Genomic DNA, 20,934 nt, shown 5'->3' with positions numbered 1-20,934 from the left:
TCCTTCCCGCCAAGTAAATTTCATATACGGAAAGACGAAACCACCAACGCGATGTTGTGTGTTTTCTTTTCCCTTTGCAAGTAAAAGTGCAGCAGTCGTTGGGGGTTACAGCGCCGCACCGAGAGAGGGAGAAGAAAAAAGAGGTAGCCCTGTTTTAGAGGCTCCTCGACCTCCAAACTCGCTGCTGTCAATCATGCGAGCCCGTCCGTCCCCTGGGGCCGCGCTTTCTTCCAACCCAGAGGGGGGAAACCAATGCAGGGAAGAAAGAACACCGCCAAACAGATGCAGGGAACTGCAGGTCAAAACGTATTTGTGTATATGTGTGTGTTTATAGTCATGGCTGGGGATTTTTTTAAGTGTGTGCGTGTGTGTGTGTGTGTGTGTGTGTGTGTGTGTGTGTGTGTGTGTGTGTGTGTGTGCATGGCTCCACACATATTTGGAAATGAGTTTATCTGGGGGTGAGAGCGATGTGTGTGTGTGTGTGTGTGTATTCTTATAAGAGCAGCCAGCACCTGAGGGAGGGGAATTCTGCATATCGATGAGCCCGTAACTCTTGGCCGTCAGCCCTCCACAACCACAAGTAGCATGTAGCTTCACAATGCCTCGCTAACTGCTGGTGCATTTGACCCCGCCAAATCTGCAAGTTCGACCCTTAGCTAGCCAGTGTCAAGCTCAAAAATAGCATCGCCAACGGCAGCCATTTCTTCACAGGTGCAAGCTGGGTCACAAGACTTTGTTTTCTTATAAAAAGCATCACGTGACCGATTTGTGTGACGGTTTTGACAAAGCCAATGATCAGCACATGTGTGACAACTGTATGTACACTGAGGGCCTGATGTATTGAAACGCTACAAACTCGATAGCACAGGCAAAGTTTATCTACCGTATTTGCCGCACTATAAGGCGCACCTAAAAACCTCAAATTTTCTCAAAAGCTGACAGTGCGCCTTATAATCCGGTGCGCCTTATATATGGACCAATATTGAGCCACAACAAACCTAAACTTCATTTTCATAAAGTTTAGGTCTCGCAACTACGGTAAACAGCCGCCAACTTCTTTTTCCCCATAGAAGAAGAAGCGCTTCTTCTATGGTAAGCAGCCGCCCCCGTAGAAGAAGAAGACGCGTGCGGTGCATGCTGGGATATATGACGTTTCATTTCCATTTGTGTGTTTATGTAAAGACCCCAAAATGGCTCCTATTAGAGACACGCTTACGAAGCAGGCGATCAGTCACGCAGTAGAACACGGATGACAGAAGGCGAACACACGTTCACCAAGACAGGGAGACAGCGACGGACGACATACGCCGCTATCTGCCAGTGGATCGTAAATGCCTGGGCTGATATATCAGTCTCAACTGTGGTCCGAGCTTTCAGGAAGGCAGGAATTGTCACTGAACTGCTAGACAACAGCAGCGACACTGACTCGATTAATGACGACTTCGACAAGACGGAGCCGGGCATGTTGGATGCCGTATTCGCCCAAATGTTGAATTCGGACACTGAAGAAGAAGAATTCGAGGGATTCATGGATGAGGAATAACTTCATAAAGTGAGCTTTACATGTTTATTTTGTGTGTTGAGTTGTGTGACATTAACGTTTGAGCAACGTTGAGTTATTGATATATTGTTATTGCTCTGCACTATTTCGAGTGTTACTATATTGTGATTGCCCTAACGTTTCATTTACCCTAAAACGAGTAAATCAGCTGTTTATTCATTTTGGGAGTGAACAGAGTTGTCAGAACGCTGGTTTGTAATCTATTAACAAAGTTTGACTGACCTATCTGACTGTTTTGTTGACATTCCCTTTAGCGCAGCTCCATCTAATGGATGCATAGGTGTGCCTTATAATCCGGTGCGCCTTATATATGAACAAAGTTTTGAAATATGCCATTCATTGAAGGTGCGCCTTATAATCCGGTGTGCCTTATAGTGCGGAAAATACCATACTAAGATTGCGTCTCTTAAGTGAGCAAAATAACAAGTGCAATCCATTTAGCGTGTTTGTCTTCATATGTGCCGATCATCAGAACGCCCACAATACTCGGAGGAGAAAATACAATTGTAATTATTGAGCTCTTGCAGTGTGATTCATCAAGACTAAAACTGTTTTGCGTGCAAACTGTCAGTTGAGCAGAAATACTTGTGAGAAGGGAGATGATTGCGCTCTATAGCTCTGTCCTACGTATGCTGGTCAACATATATGGACCGTCCAAAAAAAAAAATTTTAGACATATAGTCTATTCAGCAATATCGATACATAATTTCATTGCTGCTGGATAACTTAAAAGGGCTTCAGCTGCAGCGAGCTTTAAAAAGCGGGTTCTGTTGTAGGTGCACTGAAGGACTGCCTCTAAATAATATATAATAACAAATAATAAATAAATATTAATAATCCCCTCAATTCCCCCCAAAAACGGATGAACTCGCTGGACTATAAAGACAATAACATACATCCGTAAACGTGGATGCATATGCAAAAGTGCAATATATTTATCTGTACAGTAAATCTATTTATATCTGCACCTTATTGCTCTTTTATTCTGCACTACAACGAGCTAATGCAACAAAATCTTGTTCTTATTTGTACAGTAAGGTTCAAATTTGATTGACAATAAACGAAGTCTCAGTCTAAGTTTAAGAAAATGCCCAGCAAAAGTGGTGCAGGTCTGCTGCTTGTTTCAAAACATAGCACAACACCACAGATAGGAGCATGAAATCATGAATGTGTAGTAATTGAGTGTCTTCATGATGAAACACGCAAATACCCTCATTTAAATAGGGCGGTCTGCACCAGTTATCAATTTTACACGCAGTTTTAGTAGATCACACGCAACACGCCCACTAATAGTATGCACCATTTTTAAAGTTTGGTATTTGGATCTTAGTGTGTTTTCACCTGCTCGCTGATATGAAAGTGAAACTAAGCTGCAGCAATGGAAGGCGCTGCCAGTAAACCACATTAGCATCAAATGCAAATTAGAAGCGGGCTAATGGCTGGACAGGTGCAGACTGGGCCTCTAAATGACACAAATTTGCGTGCGCTCACCAACACACACATACACACGCACGCACACAAATGAGACAGATGAATTAAACATGGGTGGGCTCGGCTTGGGGGGCTGGCAGAGCTGACATAAAGTCAATGAAATACATTATTCACAAGCGCACGTTAGCTCAGTCAAGGCAACACATGACCTCTCACCTCGGGAAGTGCATCCAAACACAACAACCAAAACAATGAGGGGCTTCCCCGCTAAATAGAGACAATTAGCAGGTGTGACAAACGAGCGGCGGAACGCACGCGCTCGGAAAACAACATTTTCGACTGGAGGTGATCGAAAATCTGCCCTGAGCCGCTCCGCTAGTGCTGTGGCAGGACAGGAAACCGCCATGACATCATCCTCCCCGGGAGGAGCACTTCCTGCCCGACATTCTTCACTCAAGACACACACACACTCGCCAGGAAATGGCCTCTATCGCCGCACACACTCCCGGGGAAACAACCAACATCGACGCCGACGCACAAGCACAGACGCGGCATGCGAGGAAGTGGGCCACATCAACAAGCGGGCTGCTGGAGCGTGCGCAAACACAAACACCCATAAGCACACACTCGAAAACAGCAATTAACCTGAAATAACATCTCCCGTGCATGTAAACACAGCAGCCTCATAACAAAAACAGCAACTGGAAGGATGGGTTCATCGGCTATGCAGGGAGGATGCTTATCTGTGGCCGCAGAGAGCCCTCCAAAGGGGTGAAGCCTGCCTGGGGGGGGGGGGGGGGACACCCTGCGGCAAGCCTCCGAGAGCTGCACAGGCAAAGAAAAGGGCCACTGGACACAGGTGGTTTGAGGAAAGAGAGGACATTGGCCCCCAGAGCGGCGCTCACAGATTAGCCCTGCAATCATGTGCATGCAGCAAGACGTTCAGAAACGCGGGATTGACAGAAGCTATGCAAAGCGATAGCAAAAGGTGTCCACGGGTGAGAGGAAGATGTGTTCATGATGTCAGAGCGCGCAGTGACTGGCGGCGTCTGCATACCATTAACCTCCATGCTAAGCAGGAGCGATGAGAAGAGCTGAAAAGTGGAGGTGGAGGGGGGTTAAGGGTCCCCCCTCATATTATCCTGTTTCCGTAAAGAGGCTAAAGTGGACCGCGTGTTTCCCTGGGGAAGACATAGAGAGGTGCACAGGAGCGTCTCACCTTTCCGCTACGCTGCGAATTCCTACAAACTTGTGTTCCTGAAATGAGTAACTCCGACCTAACCGGCAGCGACGCCAAAGGAAGGCGCATTGAAGACGTTTCCGACTTCTTAAGCGATTCGGCGAGCGCAGCTTAAACAGACATGTTTCATAATTAACATCAGCATCGCATCGCTGCTCGTCGGCGCTTAAATGTCCAAACAAATTCTCCCTCGGTCTCCCGGCGAGAGAGTACAGTACCCAAAGCGCTGCCGATGCACACTGTACCAGATTTGTTCTCCTAACAATCAAATAAGTTTCTCATTAGCTGCCTTTATTTTTTTCCCCTCATTCCTGCGGTTTTGCTGCCGTGGCCTGTTTCTCCAATCTTAACGAGTGGGAGCTAATTAGGCAATAAGACCCATTACTCTTCCAGAGGAGTTTGAGCTAGCCCGGCTAATTAGGGCTGTAAAATCTAATCATCTCTGCAAAACAGCAGCGAGCTAACGAGCCCTTATTTAACGAACTAAATAACTTCAAGGGTGGAGAGGAGCTGCTGATGGTATTTATGAATTTGAGGGGAGTGTGTGGGGGGGGGGGGTCCTTTTAATTGAGTCAGCTTCGGAGTCTCAGTTGATTGTTTGTTTATGAAAGCTTGAATATTACAACTGCCAAGAATATATTGTTGCTAAATGAGTAGGGTTGGGAACAAAAACTCGGTTCCATACTAGCACTGGTGCTAACTGGAGGAAAAAAGAAGAAGCTACCGTGCCTCAATTATTCCACTCTTAAGTAAATGCAGATTCAAACCTGCAAAAAGTGCTCAGTAACGACTTGTAAGTAGCGTAGCGTCTTTTTAAGCTTTATTGCTGACTTTAACACGCCAACAACAGCTCTTGTAACACCGCGAGCACCGCCAAAAAAAAACAAAAAACACAGCATTATGCACCAATGATGGTTACGGCGAGCGTTGCATTGAGGAAACCCCGGAAATATGAGCATCAAACATTACAACTCAAATAAGTCGTTTTTTGCACGCTCTCTATGTCCTGTATTGCTGCAATAATTATGACATTTTGTTGTAGATGTTATTTCTTATTTTTGAATGTTTTATTTAGTTGTCATTTAAATGGGACCTATGATGATTAATCCACATTTCAAACACTTGCTTGTAGTCTAGATCACAGGTCCCCAACTTTTTTGTAACTGCGGACCGGTCAACGCTTGAAAATTTGTCCCACGGACCGGGGGGGGGGTAAGGGTTATGTTTTTTTGGGTTTTTTTGTCATAAAAAAATACAATCGTGTGCTTACGGACTGTATCCCTGCAGACTGTATTGATCTACATTGATATATAATGTAGGAACCAGAAATATTTATAACAGAAAGAAACAACCCTCTTGTACGAATGAGTGTGAATGGGGGACGGAAATTTTTTGGGTTGGTGCACTAATTGTAAATGTATCTTGTGTTATTTATGTTGATTTAATAAAAATATAAAAAACATTTTATTTTTTTATTTTTTCCATTTCTTGAGCGGCCCGGTGGTTGGGAATCACTGGTCTAGATCAAGGGTCCCCAACCTTTTTTGCACCATGGACCGATTTAATTTAGGCATTATTTTCATGGACTGGCAGATAAAAACAGCAACAATAAGTGCATGAAAAATACAACTGACTATAACGCTGGGCCTGTTTCTTTGTGATGAGATGGTCCCAGGCAGGTTCATTAATGTGCATTGTCCCAGGTAACAAGGATATGCCAAATATAACAAATGGTGACTCCCTATCAAGAGTTTTGGTATAAAACTATGAGCAAGCGTATTTAGCGGGACAGGTGAAAGTTAAGTCAGGGAAAATGCAGTCTTTATTTATTCTTTTTTTTTCTTCTATGAAATGTAATTACTTAACGTTTCTGTGTGGCGCGGTGGCTGGTGACCACTGGTCTACATACCATGAATTGGATATGCTTTGGGGTGAATATGGCGTACATTCTGTAGGCGTTTCCAGACTGCAAATGAAAAGTATCATAATTTATCTTTTAAAAATGTGCACTGTTTAAATATCTATCTTGAAGTCGTCAACGCTATTCAATTTTCCAGACACGGTCACAAATAAACTTCGCAAATATTAAACAGTCACAACATTAGGTACACCTGCACAGTCGCCGATCGATTTGTTTTAGCAACACTTATGTCGCTGCATATCGCACGTGGGTGTTATTATGCGCATGCCCAAATAAAAATAATACTTAAATGTACCTGCTCAGTGGCTTTGTGGTTAGAGTGTCCGCTCTGAGACTGGAAGATTGTGAGTTCAAACCCTGGCCGAGTCATACCAAAAACTATAAAAATGGGACCCATCCCCTCCCCGCTTGGCACATCAAGGGTTGGAATTGGGGGATGAATCACCAAATGATTCCCAAGCATGGCGTCCGCTGCTGCTCACTGCTCCCCTCACCTCCCAGGGGGTGAACATGGGGATGGGTCAAATGCAGAGGATAATTTCACCACACCCAGTGTGTTTGACTATCGTTGGGACTTCAACTTAACCTTTTTTTGTGCTACCTCACATCTTAATGTCCAATTAAGTACGTCCGCCTCACTGTGATGTCACGACGCAGCCAAACTGCAAAACATCGCGAACGGAGGCATCCAAAACTGCGTGCAAGGTAATACCAAAATGCATTAACCTTATGATTTGACGCTTTGGCATTGTTTAAGAAGAGTAGCCAATATTGTATAGGTCAGACAAAGATTAAATTCACCATAGGTCCCCTTTAGTTTATTAAACTGAAGTATTTAAATTATCAGGGTAGCACGGTGGTACAGGGGTTAGTGCATGTGCCTCACAATACGGAAGTCCTGAGTTCAATCCCGGGCTCGGGATCTTTATGTGTGGAGTTTGCATGTTCTCCCTGTGACTGCGTGGGTTCCCTCCGGGTACTCCGGCTTCCTCTCACTTCCAAAGACAAACGCCTGGGCATAGGTTGATTTTTCAACAATAAATTGGCCCTAGTGTGTGAATGTGAGTGTGAATGTTGTCTGTCTATCTGTGTTGGCCCTGGGATGAGGTGGCAACTTGTCCATGGTGCACCGCGCCTTCCGCCCGAATGCAGCTGAGATAGCCTCCAGCATCCCCCACGACCCCGAAAGGAACAAGCGGTAGAAAATGGATGGATGGACGGATTTAAATGATCAGTCTTGAATGTCACAAAATGCAATGAAAAAAAAAAAGGCATTTGTTTTTTTGCAAAATAATTGCATGTTTTAAGGTTCGGGTGCCGTTTACCGTTTTTAAAGTACTGATTTGGTTCAAATGTAAACGATACTCATCCCTATAAGTGAGAAAATGCATGAACCCACCTCATTTTACTCTTAAACCACCCCCCCAAACATCACTCCTCTGACCTGACCTAATTTCCTGTCCAGGAAGAGGAAAGCCGAGATATCCTTATTTTCCCTTCCCCCACTCGTCTAATTTGTTGTTCGTTAATGCAACCCACACACCTGAGCCATCACGCCGTCAGGGGAATACCGTCAGAAAGCAACCGCAACAACAAACACAAACGCTAAGGCGGGGGACTAAAAGGCGCCAGACGGTGACTACTTAAAACTGCAGCCCAACTGTAGGAGAAATGGCGGCGGTGAAGACGCAGCAGGTGCACTGATGAGCAATTCAACAAGTAAGGACGCATGCGAACCAAAATAGTTGTGGCACGGAGTGACGGGCAGGCGTGTTTTCTGAGGCCACGTGGTTGGGGTGCAGCTGTCTCAGGGAGCACTGAGGTGAGGCCTTCCGCTTCACTGGAGCGAAACGAGGGTGGCACACACACACACATATACGCACACACACACATGCACACACACACGCACAGGTAAAAGAGTAGCTTAGGACAGCTGTGTTCATCAGGTCACTGCCTCATTAGCACACACATCCCCTTGTAAATGTCCAATCAACAGAAAAAACTTGGATAAAGGGTAGGAAATAAAAACTGCAAATTGCTTGAAAATAAAGTTAAGTTGGGATGAAGCACACAACGTGAGTGCCATGCAACAGAGACCTGACTGTAAATCTGCAAGGCTTTTCCTTTTTTCTTTTCTTTTTTTTTACTCTCCCCCGCCAAGTGTAAATCATGTGTGTCGCTGCATTAGTCAGCTCTGGTTTATGACGACAGAAGGAATCGGTCTGCACTCAAGGAAAAGTGCAGGAGTGTGGGCAAATCATTTTGGGTAGGTCGGGATTTATCCACCAATACACATGCTCTAACTGCATCAACCTAACCACACAGACATAGTGTGTGACCACACATGAAGGAGTCCGCGCACACACACACACACACACACACACACACACACCGCTGCTATAGTATTTACTGCTGTTTCACACATTTCCCTCACAGAGATGATCAAGGCTGCAGAAATGTAAACAAGCGGAGATCTGCTTCCTCTCAAATGATTCATGCGTCTCAGCCATCGCACCCTGAACGCACGGGCCAAGGTTAAAGGTCAGAGTGTGCCTACCTGTCGATGATGACCGGGTCTGACGGGGTCTCGTTCCTGTTGCCGCAACTCTTCTTGTCACAGCACCGACTGTGGAGGGCGAGAAGACGGGCGTTAACCACCAAAGTGTGAGGAACATGGCGATGGCGTACAGTTGGAGTGAGACTTTAGGGACTGAGGAGCTTAGTTTTTATGCTAAGGTGAGATCGGCGGGGTGACTTTCGGGCACGGTCTGGAAACGAAAGTTAGAAACCTAACTCAGGTTACTTCCATTTCTGTCAGACATCACACAAGCAGACATCTTGTGTTCTCTAGTTTTCCTCCTCAGAGCTCGTCCCCTCCCTCTATCCCGCCGCGCTCTTTCTCTCCCTCAGAAGTGGGTCACAGAGTGGTCCCACCGGACCCGGGGAGTAGTGCATGCTGGGTACGGAAGGGGGTTGCATACTGATGTGACGAGTGCCTTTTTTTTTTTTTTTTTCCGATTATTTGACTGCAGCGAAAATGTAACAACGTGTTGTCATCCTTATTTTTTTTATTTTTTTTTTGCACCTTTGGCAACACGACTACCTTTTCCTCCCTTTGCCTGCTCTGTGCTCTGCGTGCATACATGTTTGTGTACAGTATGCCTGTGTGTGTGCGGGTACCTGTGTGTGTGTGTGCGCATCTGCTTTAGTGGTGCACTAGGGGGAAACACACAAAAGAGAGCAGGGAGGGAGAATGACCCCCACCCCCCACTCCCACCCCCTCCCTTTACTTTCCTGCGTCCCTGTGGAGCCGGATCAGATTTCTGATCTCGGGCCGTTTCCTGCAGCATATGAAAACAAGTGGTCTAAATTGCCTTGTGTGATAACCAGGAAGTGCCACGGGCCATTTATTTCTACTTGTGTAACTCTCCATGTGTGTTTAGATGGCCATCGCCTGTGTGATGCCCTCATTGGTACTCAGAATGTGCACCATGACAGGATTGGAGTGTGTGTGAGGCTGAATTGAATCCCAGTGTGTCGTATAGCTCACTGTCAGGACACGGCAAACTGTGTTGCGCAGACTAAGGAGGATGGGTTTGAGTAATGAGCTTTTTCTTGTCCTAATTAGCCGAACATGAGAAAGATCCACACACACGCATTCTCACACCCCTACCAACAGAAATAGGCCAGGGCCGATCTTCCCAACCCACTTTGAAGAAAATGATAAGATTTCCTTAGTAATTTATAAGTGCTCGTCACATCTTTGCCCTCACTTTACTTCAGCCGAGACACCTCCAATTAGGTTTAAAAATAAACTGACAATGGCAGCAAAGCGGGGTTCCGGTCTTACCTGCACATGATTTCGTGGGTGAGAAGAACTCGGCACATCTCGGGATTTTTATCCTGGCCTTCATAGACAATGGCCTGAAGTGAGACAAAAAAGAATACAGAGTGCTTTGAACATAACCTCAAGCGAATGTGTGTATTGTGGCCACACGGAAAAGAAAGCATTTGTGTGTGTGCGCATATGTGTTGTCCTGTGTGCACATATGTGCATGTATGTTTATGTGTGGTGTACAGTGAGCAGTTGGGCTGCCAGACTGGAGTATAGTGCACCATCTGCTCTACATAGCACAGCGTCCAAAATTGTAGGCTGCTTTTCCCCTCCAACCCCACTCAACATGCTCTCCAGGGCTGCCATCAACATGCACACACTCTCACACACACTCTGAGTAAACAATAAACACGCAAACACATTTATAGCTGCAAAATAAAACCTCCTTTCTCTCGTTTCAGTTTAAGTTCCATTTAAGTCGTATTGGCGGCCGGTGTTAAAAGAGCTTCGGTGGCTAATTCATCTTAACAGTGAACCCCCATAATGCACTTGGTGCCAGTCCTGCATGTTTCTTGATGATTGGTCACATCACATTCTGGGATAGAGTTTGTTCTGTTTCACATTGAGGAAATGAGGGTCAAGGTCCTCAAAGAGTGAGCTGGTATGCATCACTGTCTCTCCCCAACACTGACACAATCCTGCACTTTTTTCTTACACACACACACACACACACACACACACACACGTACCCAAAGATGCTTATACAATCTCACACTCCAGTTACTGGCTTCTATATGCGAAGGTAGAGTAGGACGACACATGTCCTCTACGTTCCTTGGTAAATGTATTCCACAGGTAAGACAGGTCGTTTATCACACTACGGCTGTGCTTGCCGGGCTGAAGTTGAGGGTCTCAGACACAAGCATGCATGGGGGGGGGGGGGGGTCGTCAGTGGTGGTCAGAATTAAGAGCATACAAGCATGAAAATGATGCAAAGTTGACAATATTAGAAAATATCTTACCTGTTTGGTCATGGAGTCGATAAGCCGAACATACAAGTCTTGTTCTGTCCTGATGCCTGCCGGACACATTTAACAATTAATATTAGTGCAAAAGAACAACAACATCATTTAATTTTCGGGCACTTTAGAAAAGCTTAACAAGTTTGTTTTTATTTTCCTTGTGAAAAATATCCTCACATATGTATGTATGTATACACATATATATATATATATATATATATATATATATATATATATATATATATATATATATATATATATATATATATATATATATATATATATATATATATATATATATATATATATATATATATATATATATATATATATATATATGTGTGTGTGTGTGTGTGTAATTGTGTATGTATATATATATATATATATATATATATATATATATATATATATATATATATATATATATATATATATATATATATATATATATATATATATATATATAATTATACATACACAATTACACACACACACACATATATATATATATATATATATATATATATATATATATATATATATATATATATATATATATATATATATATATATATATACATATATATATAATTAAATAAATACATATTTTAATTGGAATTCAATCAATGGAATGTATATAAACTGTAAAGAGAAAAAAACTAAAAAAAACAGGTTTTAAAAAATACAATTCAATCCAAGAAATAAGGCTGAAAACATTTATTTTAAGGTTCGTATGCTGAATATTGTTAAATATTTGTTTTTACAGTAACACACATTATTGTTATCATTATGAAAGTTGAAGCATTTCTTTTAGATTTTTGTCCGTCCATCCATTGATTTTTCTAACGCTTCTCTTCTGTCGATTTCTATAAATTAGTCATTAGAGCTCTCGGCTCCTTGCACTCAATACGTTTTCTTCTGATTTTTTTTTTTTTTTTTGCATTAAAATCCCCAAAAGGCAAACACTCACCGTTGCTGTAGAGGAGCTGAAGTCTATAATGGATCCCATTGTTGGTCTTTTCCCCCGTCGTTTCCTGTAAATATGAATTTTTTCAAAACAACTATTTAGTAGTCAATACGAGACAAAACTGTCTCATTAATGCGCTTTTAAAAAAAGTCGCTTTTGAAAAAAAAAAAACACCAAAAAACCAACAAAACAAAAACACGTTGCACCTGTGATTAATTACGCTAATAAATACAATTTATGGATGCGTTTTTTATTTTGAAAAATAAGCATATTGAAAAATATCACGTGTTATTATTTACACTTATACAATTTATTTGGCGGAGGTTTTTTTCCCCCCAAAACACCCACACACCTTTATTATTATTTTTATTTTCGAGCTTGTAAATTATACAACGACATTTAAAAAATTGGTTAAATTAAATCGTTTTTTCTTATAAAAAAAAATAAAAAAAAGGAAGATGTTTCCATGTAATTAAAGGCAGGTGTGATTTAATTCAACAGGCCGCTTTATTTACGTAATGACATTATTTCACCCTATGTCAAATATATCAACGATACCTTTTCTTTCTCCACGAAGTCAATGTAGGTGGTTCTTTCGATCTCCACCGGCTGACCCTGGCGGTCGTACAGAGCCAGCACGAAGTGGAAGAAGTTGGACTTTCGCAGGTTGGAAGGCGGCTGCTTCTCGAAGTGTGCCCGGGCCAGACCCACTCCGCTGCGGACACCGCAAGCCAAACAAACAGCAATTATAGCTCAACATAAACATGTATAAAACCGCAGCATGTGACGCACTATATCACGCGTCGTTTTTTAATTCAACAACATTGTGAATTGTTTCATCATTTTTAACAATTAGCTTGATAAATAATTAAATATGCGCATACCACCAATATAAAAAGTTGACATTTAAAATAGTTTTAAAAACTCTTTAGTCGTGTTTATCCAACATCAGCGTCCTTTTTTGGCACCATTGGTACACGGTTCGATACCCCGGGCATGCACGCCTCTCTCCTCCCCGCCGCCGCGTTTACCTCTGCGCGGCCGTGTTGGCGTCCAGCACCCCGGCGCCTTGCATCCATGTCCGAACCGCGTTCATGCCGGCCACCATGGGCTCTTCTTTCATACTACTCCCACTCCTGTGGATGCTGTCGTGGATGCCGAACATCAAAACGCACCTCTCTCTCTCTCTCTGGCGCAGGCGCGCTTTCTCTCTTTCGCTCCAACTCCTCCTGGCGCGCACTATTTCACTTTTGTCGCGCTCCCGCTTCTCAAAGTGAACAAAAGATGCCACATGTGGAAAAAGGAGAGACGAGCTGTCAAAACGCACCTTGTCGGTGAGGAAGGCGCGCGGAGGGCGGAGGGAGCAAAACCGCAGCTGATATAGAAAAAAATTTAAAAAAAAATGTCAATTTTTGCAACAAACAGTCCAAGCGAAGAAGAAGAAGAAGAAGAAGAAGAAGAGGCAACCAGGTGACATCACGTCTTCCCCCGTTCAGACGACGCAAACGGGCGCAATTACGCTCCGGCTCCAGCCTGCGTGGTTTGCACTCTTTCCTTCCCAGAGGAATCACTTTAGACCTTCTGCATGTGGGGATGCCAAAGAGGAGGGGGGCGTGGCCTAAAATGCGAGCGGCAACGCCCCTCCAGCACGCTTAATAAGACGGACAATCAGCTTGCCCACCGACTGGACGCCCCTCCATCTCTCTCTCCTCCCGTCCTGACACCACTTGGAGCGTCCCGCCCCTGCAGCCACTTAGTCAGAAGCTGTGCATGCGGCGTGACTGCAAACACACACACACACACACACACACACACACACACACACACACATGCAACTTAGAAGTAACAAATACAACAACAATGTATGACCTTAAAATAAAAAAAATAAATTAATTAAAAAAAAAAAAAAGGAAAAAAACATCATCATGGACATATTCTGTGAGCTTTGGATTTCATGAGCGCCGGAACTCTATTGGGACCAAGTGGTGAATCCAACATGAATGCGAGGATTACGGGCGCGTCTGTGCTGTGCGCGCCTTTTGCTTCTCCCACAACACTGCAAGCAGCCAAGAAACTGCTGCAAACACTGATAAGAAAACACAAAAGTGATCACCATGATTTGTACACAACACGCGTGACGCCTGGAGAAAATGACCAGGATTTCACAGAATTTAACAGTATATAGTTGTTCAACAGTAAAATACTGTAATACAAATGCACTGTGACGGATTACTATTAAAAAAAAAAATACAACATCCTTCTATTTTACAACAATGAACTGTAATCATATAGTCCTCTGTAATATCACAGCAAATTACTGCAAATTCACACCTATTTGTCTCTTATGGGTAGGGATGTCCGATAGATTAGAATCCATGCAAAAGAAAATCATACGGGCCCTGTCATGGTCCAAGTTTAATGCCCCCACTCGACATCTATTCCATAATTATCATCTCTTAAGACTGACAGAGTTCAATATTTATCAAAATGCTTGTCTAACCTATCAAGTCATTCACAGGCTGAATCTTAGGCTCTGTAGCTTGGTTCCTATATCTACCATCCCCAGCATGCCCACAACACTCGTAACTTAGATCTGATATCAGGTAAACATCGTTTACTGGCTTGTACCGCTCGAAGTGTTGTATGCAGGGGACCAAAGATTTGGAACCGGCTTAATGAGAGCCTCAAGATGCCATTCTCCAACTTCAAAAAGAAACTGAAAACTTACCTATTAACCACCTATCTCTAATGCCTCATGTGGGGTAGACTACCGTTGGGTTTTTGCATGGTTGAATGAATGTATGTATGTATGCTTGCTTTAGTACTATTATCTTGTGTTTATCATATAGCGTTGTTGTTTTTTTGTTGTTGTTGTGCTTGCTACCATGTTTCATCATTCCATGTATATACTGTCCTCTGGACCCCCTGTCAAAAGCTTCTTCTAGCTTATTTGGGGGACCCTTTCACGTACCAACATCTGTAAATGATGATATTCACTACCATTGTAATTGTTATATGGTATTGTGAATAAACTTTAAAAAAATAATAAAACAATAATAATAATAATAATGGCTTTTTTGCCGATATCCGATACTACGATATTGTCCAACTCTTAATTATCGAAACCGATATCAACCGATACCGATATATACAGTCGTGGAATTAACACATTACTATGCCTAATTTGGACAACCAGGTATGGTGAAGATAAGGTCCTTTTTTTAAAAAAAAATTATTAAATAAAATAAGATAAATCAATTAAAAACATTTTCTTGAATAAAAAAGAAAGTAAAACAATATAAAAACAGTTACATAGAAACTAGTAATTAATGAAAATGAGTAAAATTAACTGTTAAAGGTTAGTACTATTAGTGGGCCAGCAGCACGCACAATCATGTGTGCTTACGGACTGTATCCCTTGCAGACTGTATTGATATATATTGTGATTCCCGGGCGCGGCACCGCTGCTGCCCACTGCTGCCCACTGCTCCCCTCACCTCCCAGGGGGTGAACAAGGGGATGGGTCAAATGCAGAGGACAAATTTCACCACACCTTGTGTGTGTGACAATCATTGGTACTTTAACTTTAACTTTAATATATAATATAGGAACCAGAATATTAATAACAGAAAGAAACAACCCTTTTGTGTGAATGAGTGTAAATGGGGGAGGGAGGTTTTTGGGGTTGGTGCACTAATTGTAAGTGTATCTTGTGTTTTTTATGTTGATTTAATAAAAAATAAAAAAATAAACATAAAAACCGATACCGATAATTAAAAAACGGATATCGATAATTTCTGATATTACATTTTAAAGCATTTATCGACATCTCTACTTATGGGGTTCCGTAAACCAGTTTCACACTCTTGTACGGTAGTTGGCAGTAAGCTGTTAAAACGAGAGATAATTTAACAGAACAAAAACAATTTAATTGTGACGTCACAGCATATAACTGTAATTTTATTGTGAGTACCTATACAAAATGACAGCTCTGAAGTTACAGCATTTAGTTTATTGAAGTTAACAGTAAACAGCTCTGCCCTTACAGTTAAATTGCTGTAAATGTGTTTCACAGTAAATTACTGTAAATGTTACTGCGAATAATTGAATTATTAGCTAGTGACTTGCTGTGAATTTACAATGAAAATGTTTACACTGTGGGAATACATATGAACCGTATCCTGCTGGGTATGTACTATTGGTCTATTTCTTAAAAAAATAAAAAAATAAAAAAAAAAAATAAATAAATAAATACATTAAAAAAATCCATCCATTTTCTACCGCTTGTCCCTAAAAAAAACGTCCCTTTTAATGTCGCCATTCGTCACAAAGCGCTTCCAAATATTGCGGCTTCACCACAATGCAGATTTTTTATTTATTTTTTATTTTTCTGTACAATTTTTTGCTGCTAAATGATGCATTTCAAGCAACAACAAAAAAGGAAATAAACTAAGTATAATAATACTACAGTAATATCGGCTACTATAGGAGACCGAAGCAACCCAGACCACACTGCTCAGTATCGTGGCCACTGATTGGCTCAGCCTCAGGCAGCATTATTAGCAGCAATATTAAAAGAGCGTAAAAGTGAGTAAAGGGTGTGTTGTCATGTCTATCACATACCTCCCGTAATGCTGAACAACGCATCGAGAAGGTCCTAAACAGTTTTTTTATGCTCTCTGTTGGAAAACGTTCAAGTTATAATTAATGGTTTCTACATTGCGGAAATTCATTTATCACAGTCATGTCCATAACTAATTAACCGTGATAAATGGACGCATAAAACAAATGTCCACTGCAGAGGACGCTGATTCGCAGCAGCTTATTTCCATTCACAGAATGGTAGAACTGCACTAAAATGTTCCAAAAAAGTAAAGAGAAACGCTGATAGGGCCTCAGAAAAGTGAAAAGGTCATTAAAAATGTTCAAAAAAAGGTGCACAAATTTAGTACAACTGAATAAACAGACAAACAAAACCAAGACACTCTGTAACTCTCTAATTGATATTTACCTTATAGTAGGTCTTCATTGAACCTTATATATTAACCGTATGTCTTCATTGAACCTAAGCCAACATTTTACAACTAAATGTCATGCATATGCAACAATAACCTGCATCTCTTTGACTTTAGACATTTTAACTTGACAGTTGCTCTTAATAAAATGTCCAGTGAATTATCATGTTTTTACCATTAGTGCAGAAGAGACTAACAGTGTTTAATTATAATGAAATGGCGATACAATAATACTAATTAGTGGAGGACTTCTTAGAAACAAGATGCACAATTAACAAATGTCATGTTTTTTTTTCTTTTTGTGTGTGTGTATATATACTTTCCATAACTTAAATGCTAATGTTTCCTCGACCTGTTTCCCCATTTGAATCTTTTAGGGGTGCAAAACCTATACACAGCCAGTGCAGAAAATCATCTCATCTTTTCCTTTATCTGTTTGTTTACGTCTCCTGCTGTGAAAGGAGACATGTGAGCGCCTCCCCATGTAAGTACATAATATTCTCAATGCTGACAAATACAAAGCAACACACACACACACACACACACACACACACACACACACACACACACACACGCACACACACACACACACACACACACACTGGACACACACGTTCAGAGATATCCTTCAGCACATTTGTTTGATTGTAGCTCGCCATGATCCGCCTTGCCTTGGTCGGCATGCGGGTCAGTGGAGGCCCCTCGGGTGGCTTATATTTATATCCCCGCCCGCTAACACACACACTGTTAGCCCAAATATCAGTGTATCACCAACCACAAAACAGAGATGTCACTTGGGCCCTGATGATCCCAACACTGTGATCTACTAACTCCATGGCACCCATGCAGACATAAGGTTGGCAACATATCACTGGCTGTGGAACAAAGCTTGTCAAAGTGTGTGTGTGTGTGTGTGTGTGTGTGTGTGTGTGTGTGTGTGTGTGTGTGTGTGTGTGTGTGTGTGTGTGTGTGTGTGTGTGTGTGTGTGTGTGTGTGTGTGTGTGTGTGTGCACATATGGGGCAAGGTCATAAAACATCTGCGTTAAAACTGATCTTGAAGAAGCTAAGTGATCAGAAAGGAGTTGTAACCGCCAGATGTTGTCCTAAATCAAAAAAGGTCGGGCTGATGATAATAATGGCTTGATTGGATTGCAGACGCATAACATGACCGGTTGTAAAATTCAAGACATATGCTTGAGAGAGGCTCTCGCAATAGTCTCTTGCCGCCATAAAATAGTGTGCCCAAAGTGCGGCCCGGGGGCCATTTATCGCCATGTGGTACTCTGAATAGGCCTACCTGTGTATGTTCCTTGTAAACATTGTCATTGGAAATTCACAGCAAATCACTGGCAACCAATCACATTACTTTCACACTAACATTTACAGTATATTACCGTGAAATATCATTACAGCAGTTTACTGTAACGGCAGAGCTTTGATTTTACGGTTAATTATTACATGCCGTGACTTCACAAATGTTTTATGAGTTAATTAGTCTTGGTTTAACAGCATACTGCCACCTACTGTACAAGAGTGTGCAACGTAGTCTACAGAACCTCTTGAAGACAAATCAGTTTGAATGTAAAATAATTTGTTGTGTTAATACAGAGGAATATGATTAGGGTATGTTGCTGTGAAATAACAGTTAATTGTTATGAAATATAACAATATCGTAATTGTTTATTATTTGTTGTAGTATTACAGTCAATTTTATTTACACTATTCTACTGTAAAGAAATAACGATTAAATCCTGTGAAATCGTGGTATTTTTTTAAAGTGTATAATATTTGTATTAAAAAACACAATGTAAAGAGAAAAAAGTTGCTATGTTGATACTAATAACTAATAATAACATAAAGCTTTGTCAATAATTGTTTTTGTATACGTTTTACTTTAACAAAATATAAACCAATATTTAAGTGGTCCCTCGCATTCTTTGAATTTGTGGAGACTCCTGCCATAAAAGGAGATAACTATAACTTAATGTAAATATGTAGAATGTATGGTGTGACTGAACTATCAGTAAGGGGAAGGGGTACTATAGGATTGCTTCTTCATACTCCTTTTCAGATATGTTGAAATGTGCAAATGTAACCACATGATGTTTCTTATTCTACCTTGTGAAACATGTCTGAAACAAATACATCATTACCATATCATAAGGTGTGTTAGCAATTTGAATACACCAATATGTACTTTTTTAAATTTACCAAAAGAGTACTGTGATCAATGTAAAGTGTTACAATTAAAATTATGAAATTATTTCGTATGGTCAATCTTAACGTATGCATAGTTCTAGTGCTGATTGTGGCATTTATGATCTCTGACATATTGACAAAAAAAGGCCAAATGAGTGTCTGGTGCAATACTACCATCAAGTGTCTGGTAAAATACATTGCATGAGAATTATCCTGCAGGTCAAAAGTGTTTTTCCATGAGGGCTGCATACTGAAAATTGCACTTCTGTATTAGTTTTTATTTTTTGACTTTTTTGTAAAAAACCTACAACTAATAATGTAGAGTTATTACTAGTTACAATTATAAAGATTTCAGCCTTGTTTCTTCACTTAACACATTGCGCGTACTGTTTTGCTCATTTTAGCTTTTTTGTTTTGTTTTGTTTATTTCCTTCTACAATCTCAAAAATAGAGGAACGAGACAAGAACATTTATGTACCTTTATTTAATAATCAATAATTGATTTAATCAAAACTGTGTTTGTCTCATAGACAGTACTAATAGTAGTAGAAATATAGGCATTTAGAGCATTATAATTAATAACAATAATAATAATAATGAGAATATATTGTTTTGTTATTACCATATTTGATTATTTCCATTATCTCTATTCTATTAACTTGTATTGATCATTTCAAGATGATCTAAGTAAGTAAGTACATTTTATTTATAAAGCGCTTTTCACAGATAAAATCACAAAGCGCTGTACCAAACATAGGTGAAGTAAAACAACAATTCAATTAAAACAACAGGGGCAACATCATGAAAATAATACAACGTGGATTAAAAATGATAGTTAAAAGGTGCCATTAACTAAAAGCTTTACTAAAAAGAGAAGTTATCAAATGTTTCTTAAAAGTTTCAACACAGTCAAGATCACGGCAGGACTGATGCAAGTGGTTCCAGAGTCTGGGAGCTATAGCCTAAAATGCCAAGTGTCCACGGGTTTTAAAACGAGTTTTTGGGATCTTTAGAAGATCCTGGCCTGAAGACCGTAGGCTGCGTCCTGAAAAGTAGGGCATAACAAGTCAGTGATGTACTGAGGGGCCCCACCATGCAAAGCACAGAATGTCAGGACTAAAATTTTAAACTCAATGCTGAATTTGACTGGGGTGAAACGGGGGTGATATGGGCTGTTCTGGGTGCACCGGTCAAAAGTATGGCAGATGAAATGTTGTACAGTCTGAAGTCTCTTTAGCATTTACTTGTTGAAAAAAGTGAAGAGAGAATTGCAATAGTCAATACCAGACGAAATGAACGCGTGAATGATCATTTCGAGATCCAATTTTGACAACAAATTTCTCACTTTAGAACTATTTCTGAGATGATAAAGACAGTTTTTTGGTCAGTTGACAACAGTCACCCTCCAAAGACATTGACTGATCAAACACAACCCCAAGGTTTCTGAGGCTGCTTTTAACAGATGCACCCAGAGCACCAAGGGAGTTCTTGATCAGGGGGATACCATCTAGTTTTATTGGAAATTGTATCCTTTGAGATTTTACCTATTGTTGTGTATTGAGCTTTTATTCTCTTTAATAATGGCTTCAAGCACACATTTACATCACCCTGGCACTAACAGCAGTTCTGACCAATCAAAAGTATTATATCTTCTGCTTATTCCTTTTGAGCTCATGGTGCTTCCACTAGGCAACTGTGTAAATGCAACATTCTTGCTGCTTATGCTGAATATGGAAATGCACT

General features: G+C 41.0%; 2 protein-coding genes across 8 annotated transcripts in view; one reads left to right on the top strand and one right to left on the bottom strand.

Moving 5' to 3' along the window:
- Positions 1-13,677, bottom strand: part of ebf1a (EBF transcription factor 1a) — a 141,984-nt gene extending 128,307 nt beyond the window's left edge. For 3 of the 7 annotated variants that reach the window (XM_062045653.1, XM_062045652.1, XM_062045654.1), the window contains exons 1-6: positions 13,009-13,674; positions 12,536-12,692; positions 11,981-12,044; positions 11,011-11,066; positions 10,004-10,077; positions 8,711-8,779 (exon numbers count right to left, since the gene is read on the bottom strand). In XM_062045653.1, the coding sequence (XP_061901637.1) occupies positions 8,711-8,779; positions 10,004-10,077; positions 11,011-11,066; positions 11,981-12,044; positions 12,536-12,692; positions 13,009-13,142 (554 nt within the window). In that variant the 5' untranslated portion in view covers positions 13,143-13,674. Of the gene's footprint in view, positions 1-8,710; positions 8,780-10,003; positions 10,078-11,010; positions 11,067-11,980; positions 12,045-12,535; positions 12,693-13,008 lie in introns of all 7 variants that reach the window. The other 4 variants (XM_062045656.1, XM_062045658.1, XM_062045657.1 and 1 more) reach the window with 4 other exon arrangements.
- Positions 1-20,934, top strand: part of LOC133649000 (uncharacterized) — a 1,204,785-nt gene that overhangs the window by 1,117,952 nt on the left and 65,899 nt on the right. The gene's annotated exons all lie outside the window — the stretch shown is intronic.

Source organism: Entelurus aequoreus, linkage group LG04 (assembly GCF_033978785.1).
Source record: "Entelurus aequoreus isolate RoL-2023_Sb linkage group LG04, RoL_Eaeq_v1.1, whole genome shotgun sequence".
Taxonomy (NCBI): Eukaryota; Metazoa; Chordata; class Actinopteri; order Syngnathiformes; family Syngnathidae; genus Entelurus; species Entelurus aequoreus.
The sequence above is the reverse complement of the archived record's forward strand: the minus strand, read 5'-3'. Positions and strand labels throughout refer to the sequence as shown.